The following is a 15,375-nucleotide window of genomic DNA, read 5'->3' on the forward strand; positions in this document are numbered from 1 at the left end:
CGCCGTGGAGGAAAGCAAAGCAGGCCGGGCAGAGGGGGCGCCAGGGAGGGGAGGGGCCACAGAGAGGTCCTTGGCTCCAGGCCCTTGCTTCCCAAACCCTGTCTCCTATACGGCCCCTTCTCGCTGTCCCCAGCACCCTGCCATTCTTCCGCGGATTCGTTCCTCTGTTCCTCCCTCAGGTACCTACTATGTTGCAGGCACTCTGGGGAGACGCTGGAGGCTACTGTCCAGCGGGGGGTGCGCGTGAATCAGTTGACGGTGGCGCGGGCGCGACAGTGGCCCAGGGTTTCTCCGAGGGTGCCACATGGGGACTTGACATCAACCGGGGATTCGGAAGGCTTCCCTGAGGGAGAGATGCCCCAGCTGAGATGCCCCCCAGGCCTGCGAGGGGCCAGGTGAGGTGAAGGGCGGAGCAGGCGCAAGGGGCCGCCCCTGCAGTGGGGGGGGGGGGGGAGTGGGGGCCGGGGAGCGGGTGGTAGGGGCCCCGCCCAGGGACTGTGGACCCGGAAGCCTGTCAGCAGGGGCATGTGGCACCTCAATCACGATGCCAGGTGGAGAATGGGCAGGTGGCACATCATCTTCTCCCCCAGGACCCTCCATCTTCCTCGGTGGCCGCACCTTCCTCCCTTCCCTGCCCCACCCTCCCCACTCTGAGTCACCGCCCTGGACTGGGCTCGACCTCCCCCCTTGTCTCTCCATGGGCGCCGTGGCCGGTGTGTCACCAAATTCCAATCTTTCTACTTTATTATCTCCAACTCTGGCTTTTACGCCACAGCTCAGAGTCAAGTTCTGTCTTTTTCCCGAACCGACTCTCCGCAGAGTCGCCCCTGCCCCCAGTCCGGCCCCCCTCCAGAACCCACCCCCCCCCCTCCACACACACACTCCAAAGTGACCCTCCTAAGCAAGACCGTGCAGCCAGTCCACAGGAAAAGGAACGAGGAATGGCCCTAAAGCCTCCGAACAGGCGGCCAAACTCCCTTATCATAAGAGACACAAACTAAAACCACACCCAGGCTCCTTTGGCTTTGTTTCATTTTTCCCTCTCAGGCTGCAAGAAATCAGAGAGGTCGAGGACCAGATGCTGGTGAGGCTGAGGAGAAAGGGGCCTGGCACCTGGCCCATGCCCTGGAAGCACAAACAGACAGAGCTGACCAGGTGACACCTGCGCGCGTCCTTTCACCCCCCCCCCAAGCGCGTAGGAATGATTGCGCAGCTTGTGCGCATGCGTGCGTGATTCGGCCGTTGCACAAGGTGACCCGCCGCAGCGCAGATTGTCCTGGGAAAGGGCTGGAAACACCCCACGCGGGCTCCAGCTGAGAGCTGCGGAGGGAAACTGTGACCCCCCCGGCACGCTGTGTGGCAGCAAACATGTGAAGGTGACGACACCTTCCGTGTCCTGCTATGGAGTGCGCTCATAAATAGAAGGTTCGATAAAGAAAAAAAAGCCAGGCGCGGAACAGTGGGAGTAGCAGAGGCTCCATCAGGTGCGGTTTCCCGCAGGCCCTGCAGAGTCACCTCCACCGCCATTGACAGTAGAGCCTGTCCTCTTCCCCGCCCGCCCCCCCCTCCCCCCATCGCCACCAGGACCTTCAGTACGTTGGGGCCCTACTTGTCTATATGTTGCCATTTGTGTAAAAAAGATGGGAGGGGCTTTGCTTGCAGGGGCAAAGCGTATCTCTAGAAGCGTTGACAAGAAGCTGATAACGCTCGTTGTCTTCTGGGAGAACGGGTGCCTAAGGAACAGGGGTAAGAGGGGCACTTTTGCCTTGGGAGTGGCCTGAGTCATACTGGAGACTCTGGAAAATGGAGTAGTGGTCACCAGTGTAAGAGGGATGGGTGCTGGGCAAGGAAAACAGGGCTCACCCGCGACCCTCTTAGACTGTCCCCCTCTCCTATGCCATGGTCTGCTGGGTGTCTCTTGTTTCATGATGACACCATGCGTCTACGTGTAGTCCTCCTGGCCTTGGCCTTTGTCTCTGCCGACTCCACCTGCAACGTCCCTCCTATTCTCTGCCTGGCGAACTCCTATTCACCCATTAATACCCTGCTCAAATATCCCCTCCTCCTTGCAGTTTTTGCAACACTCCCATCTGCTTCCTCCCCTCTAGCGTATCGAATCCTTCTCACTTCTGTTCTTATTAGTTCTTCTTTCACTCCGCAGTCACTGACTGAGCCTCATCCGTGCTGGCCTGGGACAGTTAGAAGTGAGTCAGAGCCAGCCTCTACCCTCAAGGCCCTCCTTTATGGCACAGAATGTGCTATTTTAGAATTGGTTACTTGTTTCATTTGGGGTTATCTGTTCCCTGAGGGCTGGGGACCAGCCTTGGCCATTCTGTGTCCAGCACAGCCCTAGGCAAAAGAGGTAGATACAAATAGGAGTTTTCAAAATGAACACTGACAAGATGTCTTGGAGAGGTGGGAAGTGTTGGAGAAGACCCCGGCTGACTCCGTGATCCCCAGGCCAAAGGACAGCCATGCGGCTTGGATGCTCCCAGAGGCCTCTGGGGGAAATGCCTGGGCTGGTCCCTGCTAGGACAGAGCTGTCACCACTCTGGAAACCCCCATGGCTCTGGGCATGGGTCCAAAGTCCAGACCCAAAGGAAAGTCCCCCCGCAATGCCCTGACACCCAACTCCCCAGGAGGGGTTCGAGACAGAGACAGAAGCTGGGGGCAGTTCCGAGGGGACTCTCATCTGGAATCCCAGCCTCTGGTGGGTCAGAGTTCTCTACAGGAGGATGAAGGGCAAGGAGGGCAGGGCTGGAGTTGGCAGGAGCCCAGGGGAGGAAGGAAATAAGAAACAATCAAGGAAAAATCCATTCCAGGCCTGGGGTTGGCTGAGGCCATGGGGCCCTGCAGGCTGAGCTCGGGCTGGGGGAGGCTTCCTAGGGGTGGACTGAGCTCCTGCTCAGCTCCCTGCTGCCCTGTGGTCCTGGGGGGGTAGGGGTGCTGAGGCCCCTTCCAGATACTTTGTTTCCTCTCACTGGTCCCCCCCCCCAGGTTCCCCCCGCCCCCAGATTATCACTGCCCTTTCCTTGTGACTCTCTGCCCCCAGACCTGCCCCCAAACTCCTGGTCACATTTTCCCCCTGCCTCCCAGGGCCTAGCTCTCCAGGTAAGTGGGGCCTTGGAGAGCTGGCTCCAGCCTGGTTTGGCGGGGGGGGGGGGGGGCCTTCCCCACCGGCCCCTCCATCCTCCCCAGCTAACCTTGGAGAAGGCGGCTTCCAATTCTCTCCCTCTGGGCCCACGGGGGCTGGGGCTGATGTGGATGGTTTCCAGGAAGAAGGGGCTGGGAGGGGAAGGAAGGGCTGAGTCAGTCACTGTGTGGTGATTACAGGGCCCCAGTGGGGGAAGCAGCCACCGGGTGGGAGAAACGGACTAGACCCATCTCAGGGCCAGGGGGAGCTCCCAGTGGAGGAGAAGGAAGTTGAATAGCCCATTCTAGGCACTGCTCCATCATAGCCAAGGCAGGCTATCTAAGGAAGGCCTCTAACCCCTCCCAAATGTTCTTCAGGCTCCTGCCCCCTCAGCCACCAGTGTGTCCAGGAGGAACCCTTCCAATGAGAACAGTCCAGGCCTTGGCTGAGGCTTTATTCCCTGGACATAGGGTGCAGGCGGGACAGGAGGCGGGGCACTGGCCTGGATGTCTGTTGAGTCAGAAATGCAGGACACCCTGGCCATCCCCTGGCCCAGGATCCCAGCCTCCCCGCCCACACTCAGGCCCTTACACACAGCCTGAGAAGTTGCGTAAAATAGCCAATTTTAGCAAACGAAATCCTGTTTCATAAATGCGCATTAATTGCAGGGCTCCCACAGCAGCTGGGTGTGTACGCGAAGATCCTGTCTATTCAGCAAAACCTCCGGGAGAGGCGCCGTCAGCTGGCTCCTTAGGGATTCCTCCAGCCCCAGGCAAGTGACATAACTTCATCTGTGAATGGAGAGCACGAACCGCTCACTCGAGTGCCTCCAGAGCACAGAACCCACCACCAGGCACAAATCACACCTTGGATGTAATGTAGGCTTTGTGTGGGCCCTGAGCGAGCTCTGGCTGATGGCAGGAGTATGGGGAGCGAGCACGTACATGGAAACTTGTCACATCCAGGTAGACTTAAAACAGTCCCCAGGACACAGACGGTGGCTCCTATGGCTAAGGGCCCTGGTTAGGAGTCGTGGGCTGGCAGCCATGCTGGACAGATTACTAACTAGTTGCTGAGGGAGGGGAGCAGGGGCTAGGGCCAGGCTGAAGGGGCCAAATCCGCTGCTCTCTACCCATCCCCCAGTGCTCCCCAATAACCCCCTCCGAAAAAAAAAAACAACTCTTCAAAGAGTTTTGGAACTGGTTCCCAGTTTCATGTGGTCTTGGGTGAGTGTCTTTGCCTGTCCAAACTTCCATCCCTGCAACCTTCTGTTTTGTCACCAGCTCTGAATGGAGTTCTCGACCCTTTCCAATCTCCTTCCCCCAAAGGAGGACTCTCAGTAGACAGAGGGTAGGGGGCTGTGCCTCAGCCACATTCTTGCAGGCCCAGGGGTAGTGCTTAAGGCTTGGCACAGTGCTGTGTCTTCTCCCAGGGTTGTGTTTGGGTGTGTGTGTGGGGGGGGGGGGGGGTGGGCAGGGCAGTGGGGACAATGGCTGGGTGAGAAGCCTGAGGCAGGAGGAAGGCCTAAAGCCCAAAGTCTTCCGCTTTCCGCTTTCTGGAGGAGCAGATCACTATCAGGGCCCTGAACTTCAGTCTTCCGTCTTTCCTGGGGCGCTGCATCCCCGGCGACAAAAACCACACCTGGTCCCTGCTAGATGCTCAAGTGTCTGTTGGATCACTGAATGCAGCAAGGGCAGTTTCCTTCCTCTATCTCCAGGGCCCTGTGCAGGGCCTGCCCTTCAATAAATGCTTCTAGTACCGAATGAATGAATGAATGAATGAATGAAAGAAACAAACGAAGACGGAACGAGTCTAAGTATGGATTCCACCCCCTGACCCAGAAGCCACCTAGACTGACAAACGGGCGTACCCAGGCCACTCTGCCAGCACACCCTCAGTGCCCTCTTTTCTAGGGAGAAGTAAACTCCTGAAAGCTCTCGCAAGTTTGTAGTATTTTAACTCGGGAGCCTCCAAGGCCTCATTCATTCCCTTAGTGGTCACTGAATACACTTGGCGCGGGCGCCTCGCCCGACCCAGCCCTTCAGGGAGCGAACGGGTCCAAGGACGCTCGGTGAATTCTGACGAACTATAATTCGGCCTTCCGGCTGCCGCGCCCTCGGCCCTTCTAACACCGAGTTTGTCCCCGACAGGCACAGCCAGAGTCTACGGAGTCCAGCCCGGGCACCCGACACCGCCTGGCCCGCAGCCGTCCGAGCCTGCACTGCACCCCACGTCTGCGCGGCTGCTGGACCCGGGCGCCGCGCCACCAAAGGGGGAGCACAGGCGGGGCTCGGAGTGGGGCGGGGCTGTGGGCGGGCCTGGTTGGGGCGGCCCCAGCATTGGCTCCGCGGGCCAGGGGCGGGGCCTCAGGGGCCACGGATCGCACTGAGTTCACAGCCGGGAACGCGTCCCACAGCCTCGCGGTCCAGCTCCAGAGCTTTCGCAGCCCGCGGGTCCGCCGCCTGAGCGCCTTAAGGTGAGTTCCGGCCGGGACTCTGCCGCCCTTCCGCGACGCCCAGGGGGCCCCCCCAGCGGACCACCCCCGTGGCGCCCCGTCCTGGGTCGCACCCGGGTCCCTGTGTCACCTCCGCGCAGGTCCTTTCCCGGGAACCTCGGGTTCCACCGTGTTTCCCGCCCGCGCCTGGGTCCAGGCGGCCACGCCCGCGCCCCCTCCGCCTGCGAGGCGCCGCGCATCCAGATCGCGAACTCGCGGTCCCGCCCTTCACCCTGAGCCCTCGTCCCCGTCTCACACTCGGGACGTGGGAGCGCCCTCCCGCCGCCCACCGTCCCCGCCCGGGCTAGGGGTCGTATTTTTAGTCGATGGTGAGGTGTCCTCCTATCTTTAGCCGCGGCCGCGAGTGTCCTGAAACGGATCCGGGCTGGGCGCTCGGGCAGAGGGCGGGGAGGGGTCTGCGCTGAACCCGAGCTGGGGCTGAGGAACAGGACCCACGGGAGCCAGGGGTGGGGGCCTGCACGCCCGAGGTCTGGCCCTGCGCCTAGCGGACACTCGGACATCGCCCAGGCCGGAAAGCACGGGGCAAGCTCCTCCCAGAGCTTGGAGACCCTGGCAAGGTCCCCGATCGCCCCTTTCCCCCTCTACTGTCGTGTTGTGAGACCAGAACACCCCAAGAGAAGAAGATCCCTCAGACAATCCGCATCTGGTACGCGAACGTGCAGCTCCTTGGGGGGCCCTGCCTGGAGCCCGAAGCGCGCTGGAGACCCTGGTGCGCGCCGGGACTCCTCTGGGAAGCGAGGCGACAGAGCGAGCGAGCGAGCGCGCCACCTAGCGGCCGTGGAGCCGAGCGCCACTCTGCACAGGGACCCGGGGCGACCAGACCTCCCGTGGCCCGCAAAGGGGACTCTGCGTAGACTGCCTCCAGAGCAGAAGGCGGACGCTAGGAGGATGGGGGCTCTTGTTCGGAGCACTGTCCCCGGAAAACCTACAGTTATTGGCTGAATGAATGACAGGGCTGACAGCGACCCGCTAACCCTGTCTGTTGTACCTCTGCTCTCACTTGCACTGTGGCAATAGGGTCTTCCAGTAGCCTCGTCAGCCCATTTTATAGATGGGAAAGGTGAAGGCCAGAAAGGAGAGGCGTCTTGCCCAAAGTCACAGAGTGAGGGCTGCTCTTTGGACCTTGGTAGGCAGTGGGCTAGTACTCCTCAGGGCAGGAGGGGCTGTGCCTAGAGGAAGTCTTTGCTCCGGAGGAGGCCCAGGGCTCCTGGCCAGAGCAAGCCCACAGGGCTGGGCTGGCTCCCCCCTGCTCCGCCCACTGCTGAGGGAAGCCACCGCTTCCAGCCCCTCATACCCTGTCCTGGCGAAGAGCTCATTCTCATCTCTCTGGAGCCACGCAAGTTTGGGGAGACGGAGACGACCGGTAGGACTTACAAGGAGGAGGCCTGCGGACCCAGTGGCCCCAGCCCAGCTGGGAGCCTGTTTCTCTCCTTCCCTGCAAGCAGTTTTCAGAGGTCGGGTGGCCTACTGCGTCAGAGCCACGGGACCTGGCTGGGTACTAGTGCCCCCTCTTTCTCTTCGCAGCTGGGTGACCTCAGCAACGTTAAGGTCTCTGAGGTTCAGCTTCTGCCCCTGCAAAAGGCAGCCGTGACGCCCACCGTGCTGTGCCTGGGAGCGTAAAAGTGGGGACTCTGCAAGGGCAGCTGGAGCCTGGGGTCTCACGCTTGCCAAATCCGAATACTTGGGGCTTGATGATTGCCGTTCCCAGCTCTCCCCTGGGTGGCTTGACGCTGGCCCAACCCTTCCCCCTCAGCCTCAGTTCTCCCCACATCTGGAATTGGGCGGGTACGGCTGGCTCCGAGTGAGACAGCTGTCAGGGACGCCCGATCTGTTGTGGAAATACTCAGGCTGTCTTGGCGCCCTATGTGATGAGCGGAGGGGGGCCGGGGGAGGGGGGACGACAAACCCCACCAGTCGGCCCCACTCTTCATGGCTGGAAAGGAAGGAAAGGCTGTCTCAGGGCCGCTCGCCTATCAAGGAGGCCGGTAGGATGTGTGTTGGGGCGCCCCCAGGTCCGGCGTGGTGGGCACAGGTGAATGTCTGGTAGATGAGTGAGAGACGGGATTCCACGACCTTGAGGCGCCCACTGCCTCCCCCACCCTCCCCCCAGCTCCTTCCAAGCTTAGCTGGAATTTCGCCACTGGAGAGTCATTCCTTTGTTTCCTGTTAAGCTGCAGGTGCTCAGGGAGGGGCAAGATGTCCGGTCTCTGTGGCTCAGTGTGACTGACCTAGGGTGTCCGGTCCTGGGGTGGGGTTTCCTGAATGAGGGCCCCGGGCTGGGAGTTGGGACTCTGCCTGTCCTGCATGCTCCTTCCTCCTTCCGGCTCCCTCCTGCCGGCCCGGCCCCCTCATTCCCTCCTCGCCCTGCCCAGGACGGAGAATGGGGCCGCCTGGCCTCCCGGCTGTGGCCCCGCCCCTCCCTGGCCCATTTCCCACCTGCTCAGCCCCTGCCCGCCTGGGCAGTGGGAGAGGGGGGCGCTCATCTGGTTACCCTCTGGATGACCTTGGACAAATTTCTTTCTTTGCCTTCCGTGCTCTGCTTCTACATGTGGGCTCTCTTGTGGCCACGTAGGAGGCCAACCCTCCAACAGCTGTGGGAACGCCGTTGAGTGCTTGTAATGCTTCCTTTTTCTGTTAAGCTGGCATGACACCCCCTCCAGGTTGCATTGTTTTTTCCACGTTAAAAATAGCTTATTTTTTCTGATTACATGGATAATATGTGCACCTGAATAATACATGTGTTTATCATTAAGAATTTGAGGGGCGCCTGGGTGGCTCAGTCGGTCGAGCGTCCAATTTTTTATTTTAGCTCAGGTCCTGATCCCAGGGTCGTGGGATCAAGCCCCGTGGCGGGCTCCATGCTGAGCTGGAGCCTGCTTCTCTCTCTCTCCCTCTGCCCCTCTCCCCCTCTCATAGTCTCTCTCCCTCTCTCTCTCTCTCTCTCTCAATCTCTAGAATAAAAATATTACTTATTTTTTTAATTAAAAAAAATCTTTTAAGTTTATTTATTTTATTTTGAGAGAGAGGCAGCAGGGGAGGGGCAGAGAGAGAGGGGGAGAGAGAACATCCCAAGCAGGCTCCGCGCTGTGAGCACAGAGCCTGATGCAGGGCTCGAATTCAGGACACCATGAGATTGTGACCTGAGCTGAAGCCAAGAGTTGGACGCTTAACTGACCGAGCCAGCCAGACACCCCTAAAATAAAAAAATATTTTTAAAAATTGAAAAAGAAAGAATTTGAACTTATAAAAAAGTACGGAAAAGAAAGGCAAACTCATCTGAAATTCTGCCACCTTGAGAGCACCACCAACATGTTGGCAATCATCCTTTTCGTATTTGCATATATCATTTTATAGTAACAGTAGCAAATATTACAGATAATTTTGACTGAGGACACCCTTCCTCCCACATCACTGACCTCACACCCCATCCCTGCCCCCCATCCCAATCTACAAAACCCATATGACAACCTGGTGCTGGCCTTCCAGATTCTTCCCTCTCTATCTCTTTTTAATGCTTATTTATTTTTGAGAGAGAGACAGAGACAGAGCATAGGCAGGGGAGGGGCAGAGAGAGAGGGAGACACAGAATCTGAAGCAGGCCCCAGGCTCTGAGCTGTCAGCACAGAGCCTGACAAGGGGCTTGAACCCACAAACCGTGAGATCATGAGCTGAGCCAAAGTTGGATGCTTAACTGACTGAGCCACCCAGGCACGCCTCTTCTCTCTTTTTATCTAGGATATAATCCAATGCCGACCTGTGTATGTAGGTACACACACATGCATATATATACAGGGAAGGGGTAGAGGGAGGGGAGTTGATCACTGCTGTCAGAAATGGAGTCTTCTAGGGGCTCCTGGGTGGCTTAGTCGGTTAAGCCTCCAACTTCAGCTCGGGTCATGATCTCACAGTTTGTGAGTTCGAGCCCTGCATCACGCTCTGTGCTGACAGCTCAGAGCCCGGAGCCTGCTTCAGATTCTGCGTCTCCCTCTCTCTCTGCCCCGCCCCCGCTCAAGCTCTGTCTCTCTGTCTCTCAGAAAAAAAGAAAGAAAGAAAGAAAAAGAAATGGAATCTTCTCTACTACATTTTTGCCTTTTGCTTCCCTCCCTCGGCAATGCCTTGTGCAAATCCCTCCAAAATGTTTCTGGTTCAAATTTTATTTATTTTGAGAGAGATTGTGAGCAGGGGAGAGGCAGAGAGAGAGGGAGGGAGAGAATCCTCAACTCGGGGTTGATCTTACGAACCATGAGATCACGACCTGAGCCGAAATCAGGAGTCAGGCGCTTAACCAACCGAGCCACCCAGGTGCCCCTCTGGTTCAAATTTTGAAATGGGGTGATAGCTTGCTCTGATTAAATGAGATGCATTTGCAAAGAACTTAGCAAAATGCTGGGCACAGAGCAGAGCCCCCCAAAGTATTTGCACCCTCCACTCCACCTTCCCCTTAGGTGCTGGGCAGGGGGGAGGGACAGTAACTATGTTGGACTCAGTCCCACAGGTAGGAACTGCTAACCTGGAGGAGAAAAGAGAAACTCCGAGGTGCCCTCACTTCTAGGTGGGACGAGATTGGGCCGAACAGAGGTGTCCGTCATTCAGCCCTGCGGGCTGAACACCTCCTGTGTGTCCAGGTCTGGCACAGACAGGGTGGGTGAGACAGGGGTTACAAGATCTCTCTCCTTTGTCAAGTACGTGATTGAGACAAGTCTGAGACCCTCCCCCCCCCACCACACACACACACACACACAACTTGACTCTTATGTCTTGGGGCACAGCTGATGTGCGATAGGGGGTGATGAGCAGAGCCAGGGACCCCAGGCAAGGGACCAGAGCCAGGATATGACTTTGTATATGACTTTGGGCCCATCACTCACGTTGCCGGGCCTCAGTTTCCCCACTCATAAAGGGAGGGGCTCGGTGCTGGTGATCCAGGCTCTAAGGTGCAGTGAGTCTGTAAGTGACCACAAACTTCTCGCAGGGTTTCCGCAGGAGAGTGGCCCCACTCGGGCTCCCGGGGCTGACGCAGGGGGCCCAGAAATGAGACGGATGCCTCTGACTTTTGTCCTTCTGTCCCTGACTCATACCTCTGGTATTTCAGCTCTTCAGCCCCAGACCGGACCGGGGAGCCCGCGAGAACAAGACCGGAGGGCCCGTTGCTGCCCACCAGAGCGCCACCTTTCTGCTGCTAATTTTCCAGAGCATTTTCCACTCTTCTGGGAGAGAGTGATCTTTGTTATCTCAGCCCTCTGACTTCACTGATCCTTAATCGTCCTTTTTCTCATCCCTCCGGCCAACTTCAGTCACGCCCCACACCCTTGTCTTGGCCCTTGGGCAACGTTTGGGTGTCCGAAAACCCCCCTCTGGGTGTGTCCGGCTGAGGTGGTGAGAAGAGGCAGCCGGAGGCCGTGGTCCCCGAGGGTGCGCCGTCCCCAGCCCCTGCAGCCCGGCCCCGGGCGCGGAGATCGCGATGTCCACCAAGGTGCCCATCTATCTAAAGCGCGGGAGCCGCAAGGGCAAGAAGGAGAAGCTGCGGGACCTGCTGTCCTCGGACATGATCAGCCCGCCGCTGGGGGACTTCCGACACACCATTCATATCGGCAGCGGCGGTGGCAGCGACATGTTCGGTGACATCTCCTTCCTGCAGGGCAAGTTCCACCTCCTGCCAGGGACGGCGGTCGAGGGACCCGAGGAGGACGGCACCTTGGACCTCCCGTTCCAGTTCACCCGCACCGCCACGCTGTGTGGGCGGGAGCTCCCCGACGGGCCGTCCCCTCTGCTCAAGAACGCCATCTCCCTCCCTGTCATCGGGGGGCCCCAGGCCCTCACCCTGCCCACAACTCAGGCCCCACCCAAACCCCCTCGCCTGCACCTGGAGACCCCACAGCCTTCCCCACAGCCTTCCCCACAGGAGGCAGGGAGTGTGGACATCTGGAGAATTCCAGAGGCTGGCTCTGCCCACAATGGGCTGACGCCCGAGTCAGGGGCCGAGGAGCCCTTCCTGTCCCATGCCAGCTCCTTGCTCTCCCTGCATGTGGACCTGGGGCCTTCCATCTTGGATGACGTCCTCCAGATCATGGACCAGGACCTGGGCCACGTGCAGATCCCCACATAGGACCACGGCTGGCCAGGCCGGGTGCTCAGGGTGGAGTGAATGCTGGAGGCAGGGGGTGGATGGAGCCCTGGCCTAGACGTCGGGATCCCTAGGCCCCCCTGTGTGGTCACTGGCCAGTGATTTCTTTTCTTTGAGCCTTTGTTTCCCTCGCTCCCACCCTCTCCTCATGGGCAGAGCGTGCCTCATTGCCTTCCCCTAAAGCTCACCGAGGACACGTGCAGAAGTCAGCCCAAAGTGCCCTGAGCATCTCGGGCCACCTGGACCCCCCCCCCCCCCCAACTGCTCCTCCTTCCCTGAGACCCCTTGGATGAAGGCTCCGCCGAAATGGAGTCCCCTTTGCCTCAGCCCCATGGGATGCCCTGACTGGGGGCTGGGGAAGAGGCAAGGCACAGCCAGCCAGAACTTTGGCTTCGCTGTCCTGGACTAGGAACGTGGCATTGGTGACCGAACGTCCCTCTGCCCCACCCTCGCTCACATGACCGGGAGATTCTGGTCGCAATAAAACTTGCTGCTGCTGACAGTTGTGCTCCCGGCACCCTCGACCCGGGTTTCCTCCTGAAGACAGACCAGCCTCCGCGACCGGGGCTGACCCTGGGGGAGACCCCATTCCCAGAAGGCTGTGTGCAGGGCGGGCCCTGCCCTTGGGAAGCCTCTACCCGATCCCAAGCCCATAGTGAGAAAGAGGCAGGAATACACCAATGCCACCTAGGGAGACCGCAATATTGCTTCAGGTGCTTAACAAGAGGGGGCTGAGCACTGGCGTCGTCCGGGCGCAGTGCCCAGGCTGCTGGGGTCTACCGGGGGAGGCCCAAGAGCGAAAGAGTAACCCCAAGGCCTAGTGCAAGGGACCAGCAGCTTCTCCAGCTTCCAAAGACTAAGGGGGCACGCGGGCGGGACCGGCCAGGCCTGGAGCTGGGAGGGACCCAACAGTGCCTGTCAGCGGGCTCATCGCCACCTACAGGGCACCCAGGTGTGCTCCAGGTGCCGGGGATCTCACACAGCCGCGATCCCCACTCCTGTAGCTTATATTCCAGTGGGAAAAGGATATTGAATTTGTAAGCAAGTAGGGCGAGTGCCAACTGGGCTGAACACTGTGAAGAAAACACGATCGCTTCGGGCCGACACGCAACTGGTGTCAGGGCCCATTAGGATAGATGTGATTCTGAGCCAGACCTGAGGGCTGAGATACGCTCGCGCATAAGCAAAGGCACTGGGGCACCAGAGTGAATGACAGAGGAGCCGCCGTGTGGTGAAAAGAGCAGAGATCTAAGAGTATGACCTAGACTATGTGAGACTGTTTCCACATCTCTAAGAGGTAGTCAGTGGGACCTACCGTGCAGGGTTGTGGGGAAAACTAGGGATAACACTTAGGAATCGCCACAGGGAGGGTATCCAAAAATGGCTACGGACATAAAGGAACTCGGAGGTTGGGAATGAGAGGACTGTGAAGCACGAAAAGCAGGTTGGAGTCAGCTGGGAACAGCTTTGCCTGCTAGGCTGAGCGGAGGCAGTGGGGGGCTGCAGACAGATTTTAAGCAGGAGAGACACATGGTCAGATCCGGGTTCTAGAAGGGTCACCACCCAGGCCCATGAACGACGGACCAAAGGTCAAAATGGAGGAAGCCAGTGCAGGGTGAGGAGGACTGGACGAGGCAGGGACAGTGAGGACGGAGGTGGGGAGAGTGTTAAGATGGGGCTTGGTGTCTGATTGGTACAGACCACATGGGCAGCTGGAGGCAAGTTCAAGCCTCAGTTTCCCCTTCTTCCATTCTCCGCTGGTTCTTCATCCTTCTGACCCTGTGGATCCCAGACTCCCACCTCACCCCCAGCCTCTGGCCTCCAGTTCCTGTGTCAGATTTCATCGTGGAGGCTGAATTTGACCAGGAGGCATTTTGCTTGGGGGGGGGAGGGGGAGGAAATCTATACAACATGAGATGTACCATTTTAACCATTTGTAAGTGCATAATTCAGTGGTGTTAAGTCCATTCAAGTTATTCTGCAACCGTCACCACCGTCCCTTTCAGAACTTTTCTCGTCTTCCCAAAGTGAAACTCCACACCCATTAAACGTTAACGCCCCATTCTCCCTTCCCCCAGCCCCTGGCAACCACCGTCTACTTCCTGTCTCTATGAATCTGACTACTCTAGGGACCTGAAATCAGTGGAGTCACACAGTATCTGTCCTCTTGTGATCGTCTTATTTCACTCGGCATGACCTCTTTGAGGTGCATCCACGCTATGGCGGGTGTTGACAGTTCCTTCTCTTAAAGGCTGAATACCATTCCATTGTCCCTCTAGACCACATTTCGTCTATCCATTCATCCATCAGTGGACACATGCGTTGTTTCTACCTTTGGGCTATTGTGAATAATGCTGCTATGAACACGGATGTACAGATACCTGTCTGAGTCCTTGCTTTCAATTCTTTTGGGTCCATACACAGACGCGGAAATTGCTAGATCATACCCTCATTCTGTGTTGAATTTCTTGAGGAACCACCATATTCTTTTCCATGGCAGGTGCACCATTTTACATCCCTGCTCAACTTTCTCCTTTTAGTCTGAAAGTTCTGCCATCATTTAGAGATTAGGGGTTTCACTATCGGTTGTGGGGATTTAACCCGGGCCTGTGACGCCCCAAAGCCTATACTCCACTGCAACCTTCTTGCCCCAACAGAAGTTCTGTATCAGAACTGGTCAAGTGTGAAGACCAAAGGTGGGGAGCTGAAGGGCCAGCAGCTTCTTGCCTGTAGGCTCCCTCTCAGGGCTTGAACGGCTTGTCCCTTCCCTTGGAAGACAAGAAAAAAGGAAACCTTCCTTACAGCTTTACCCAGTTGGAAGGCTGCACCTCACCCTGGACCAGAGTCAAGGCCAGAGTGGCCATGGGACGGAGACATGCCTGCCCTAGGTCCCCTGGAACTGTCCCCCACCCACCCTGCATCGGGCACCAACCCAAGAGACCTAGGAAACCACTCGGAGCTGCTGTGTCCGGCTGGAGAAAGGGACTTGGGCAGGGGGCCTGAAGCATCAGACTAACTGAACTGGAAACACCTGCTTGCACCAAGGTAGCCAGGGATGGAAAGATGGATCTTTCCTCTTCAGCTTGTACAGTGCTGTTCAGGCACCATGCCCTACAAATACCACCCACAAAAAGGAATTTCCCCCCGATAGAGAAGTCATTGGACAGCCAAAAAAAAAAAAAAAAAGACAAATGTCCATACAGTCTGCTGTCTTAGACGCCCAACATTCATGCGTGACTTACTATAATATAATATAAACCTCCCTAGTAGAATGGATCTATTCCTATTTCTGTCGAAAACAGATTCGCTCTTTTTCCAAAGGGAGATGACTCAATATCTTGTCAATGATCACATCCACTTGCAAGTCCAGGAATTCGAGATGTTCATTCCTCCTGCAATTTTTTTTTTTACCAGCCCCATCTCAATACTTTGCAAACTCTGAACTGTGCTATAAAGTTAGTTATCGCCAATACACCCTATATTCAAGAGTGGAAAGCAGGAGACAAGAATGGGAGAATTAAAATATATAAAAATATACTTGATGCAGCGAGAAAGGAAACATACGTAGAAGCTACGGACTCCTTCAAGAATTTTTTTTTTTTC

General features: G+C 57.4%; 2 protein-coding genes across 2 annotated transcripts; both read left to right on the forward strand.

Moving 5' to 3' along the window:
- The first annotated feature begins 276 nt into the window (after positions 1-276).
- Positions 277-6,502, forward strand: LOC122201362. Its single transcript, XM_042907223.1, has 6 exons — positions 277-395; positions 1,048-1,155; positions 3,802-3,905; positions 5,284-5,416; positions 5,490-5,609; positions 6,253-6,502. Exons 1-6 carry the CDS (start codon positions 355-357, stop codon positions 6,500-6,502), a joined length of 756 nt encoding a protein of 251 aa, XP_042763157.1. The 5' UTR covers positions 277-354.
- On the forward strand, positions 5,474-12,274 carry CDC42EP2 (CDC42 effector protein 2). The gene is made up of 2 exons (XM_042906576.1): positions 5,474-5,609; positions 10,741-12,274. The coding sequence occupies exon 2, from the start codon at positions 11,110-11,112 to the stop codon at positions 11,752-11,754; it is 645 nt and encodes a 214-aa protein (XP_042762510.1). The 5' UTR covers positions 5,474-5,609; positions 10,741-11,109; the 3' UTR covers positions 11,755-12,274.
- The last annotated feature ends 3,101 nt before the right edge of the window (positions 12,275-15,375 follow it).

The sequence above is a fragment of the Panthera leo genome, chromosome D1 (genome assembly GCF_018350215.1).
Source record: "Panthera leo isolate Ple1 chromosome D1, P.leo_Ple1_pat1.1, whole genome shotgun sequence".
Classification (NCBI taxonomy): Eukaryota; Metazoa; Chordata; class Mammalia; order Carnivora; family Felidae; genus Panthera; species Panthera leo.

Bases quoted from the DNA above. Each gene is read 5' to 3' on its own strand.
- LOC122201362 (XM_042907223.1), top strand. From the start codon at position 355: ATGCCCCAGCTGAGATGCCCCCCAGGCCTGCGAGGGGCCAG. The intron at 3,906-5,283 runs GCAAGTGACATA...TGTCCCCGACAG, and splicing joins AGGGATTCCTCCAGCCCCAG to GCACAGCCAGAGTCTACGGA. The intron at 5,417-5,489 runs GCGGGGCTCGGA...TCCGCGGGCCAG, and splicing joins CCACCAAAGGGGGAGCACAG to GGGCGGGGCCTCAGGGGCCA.
- CDC42EP2 (XM_042906576.1), top strand. From the start codon at position 11,110: ATGTCCACCAAGGTGCCCATCTATCTAAAGCGCGGGAGCCGCAAGGGC.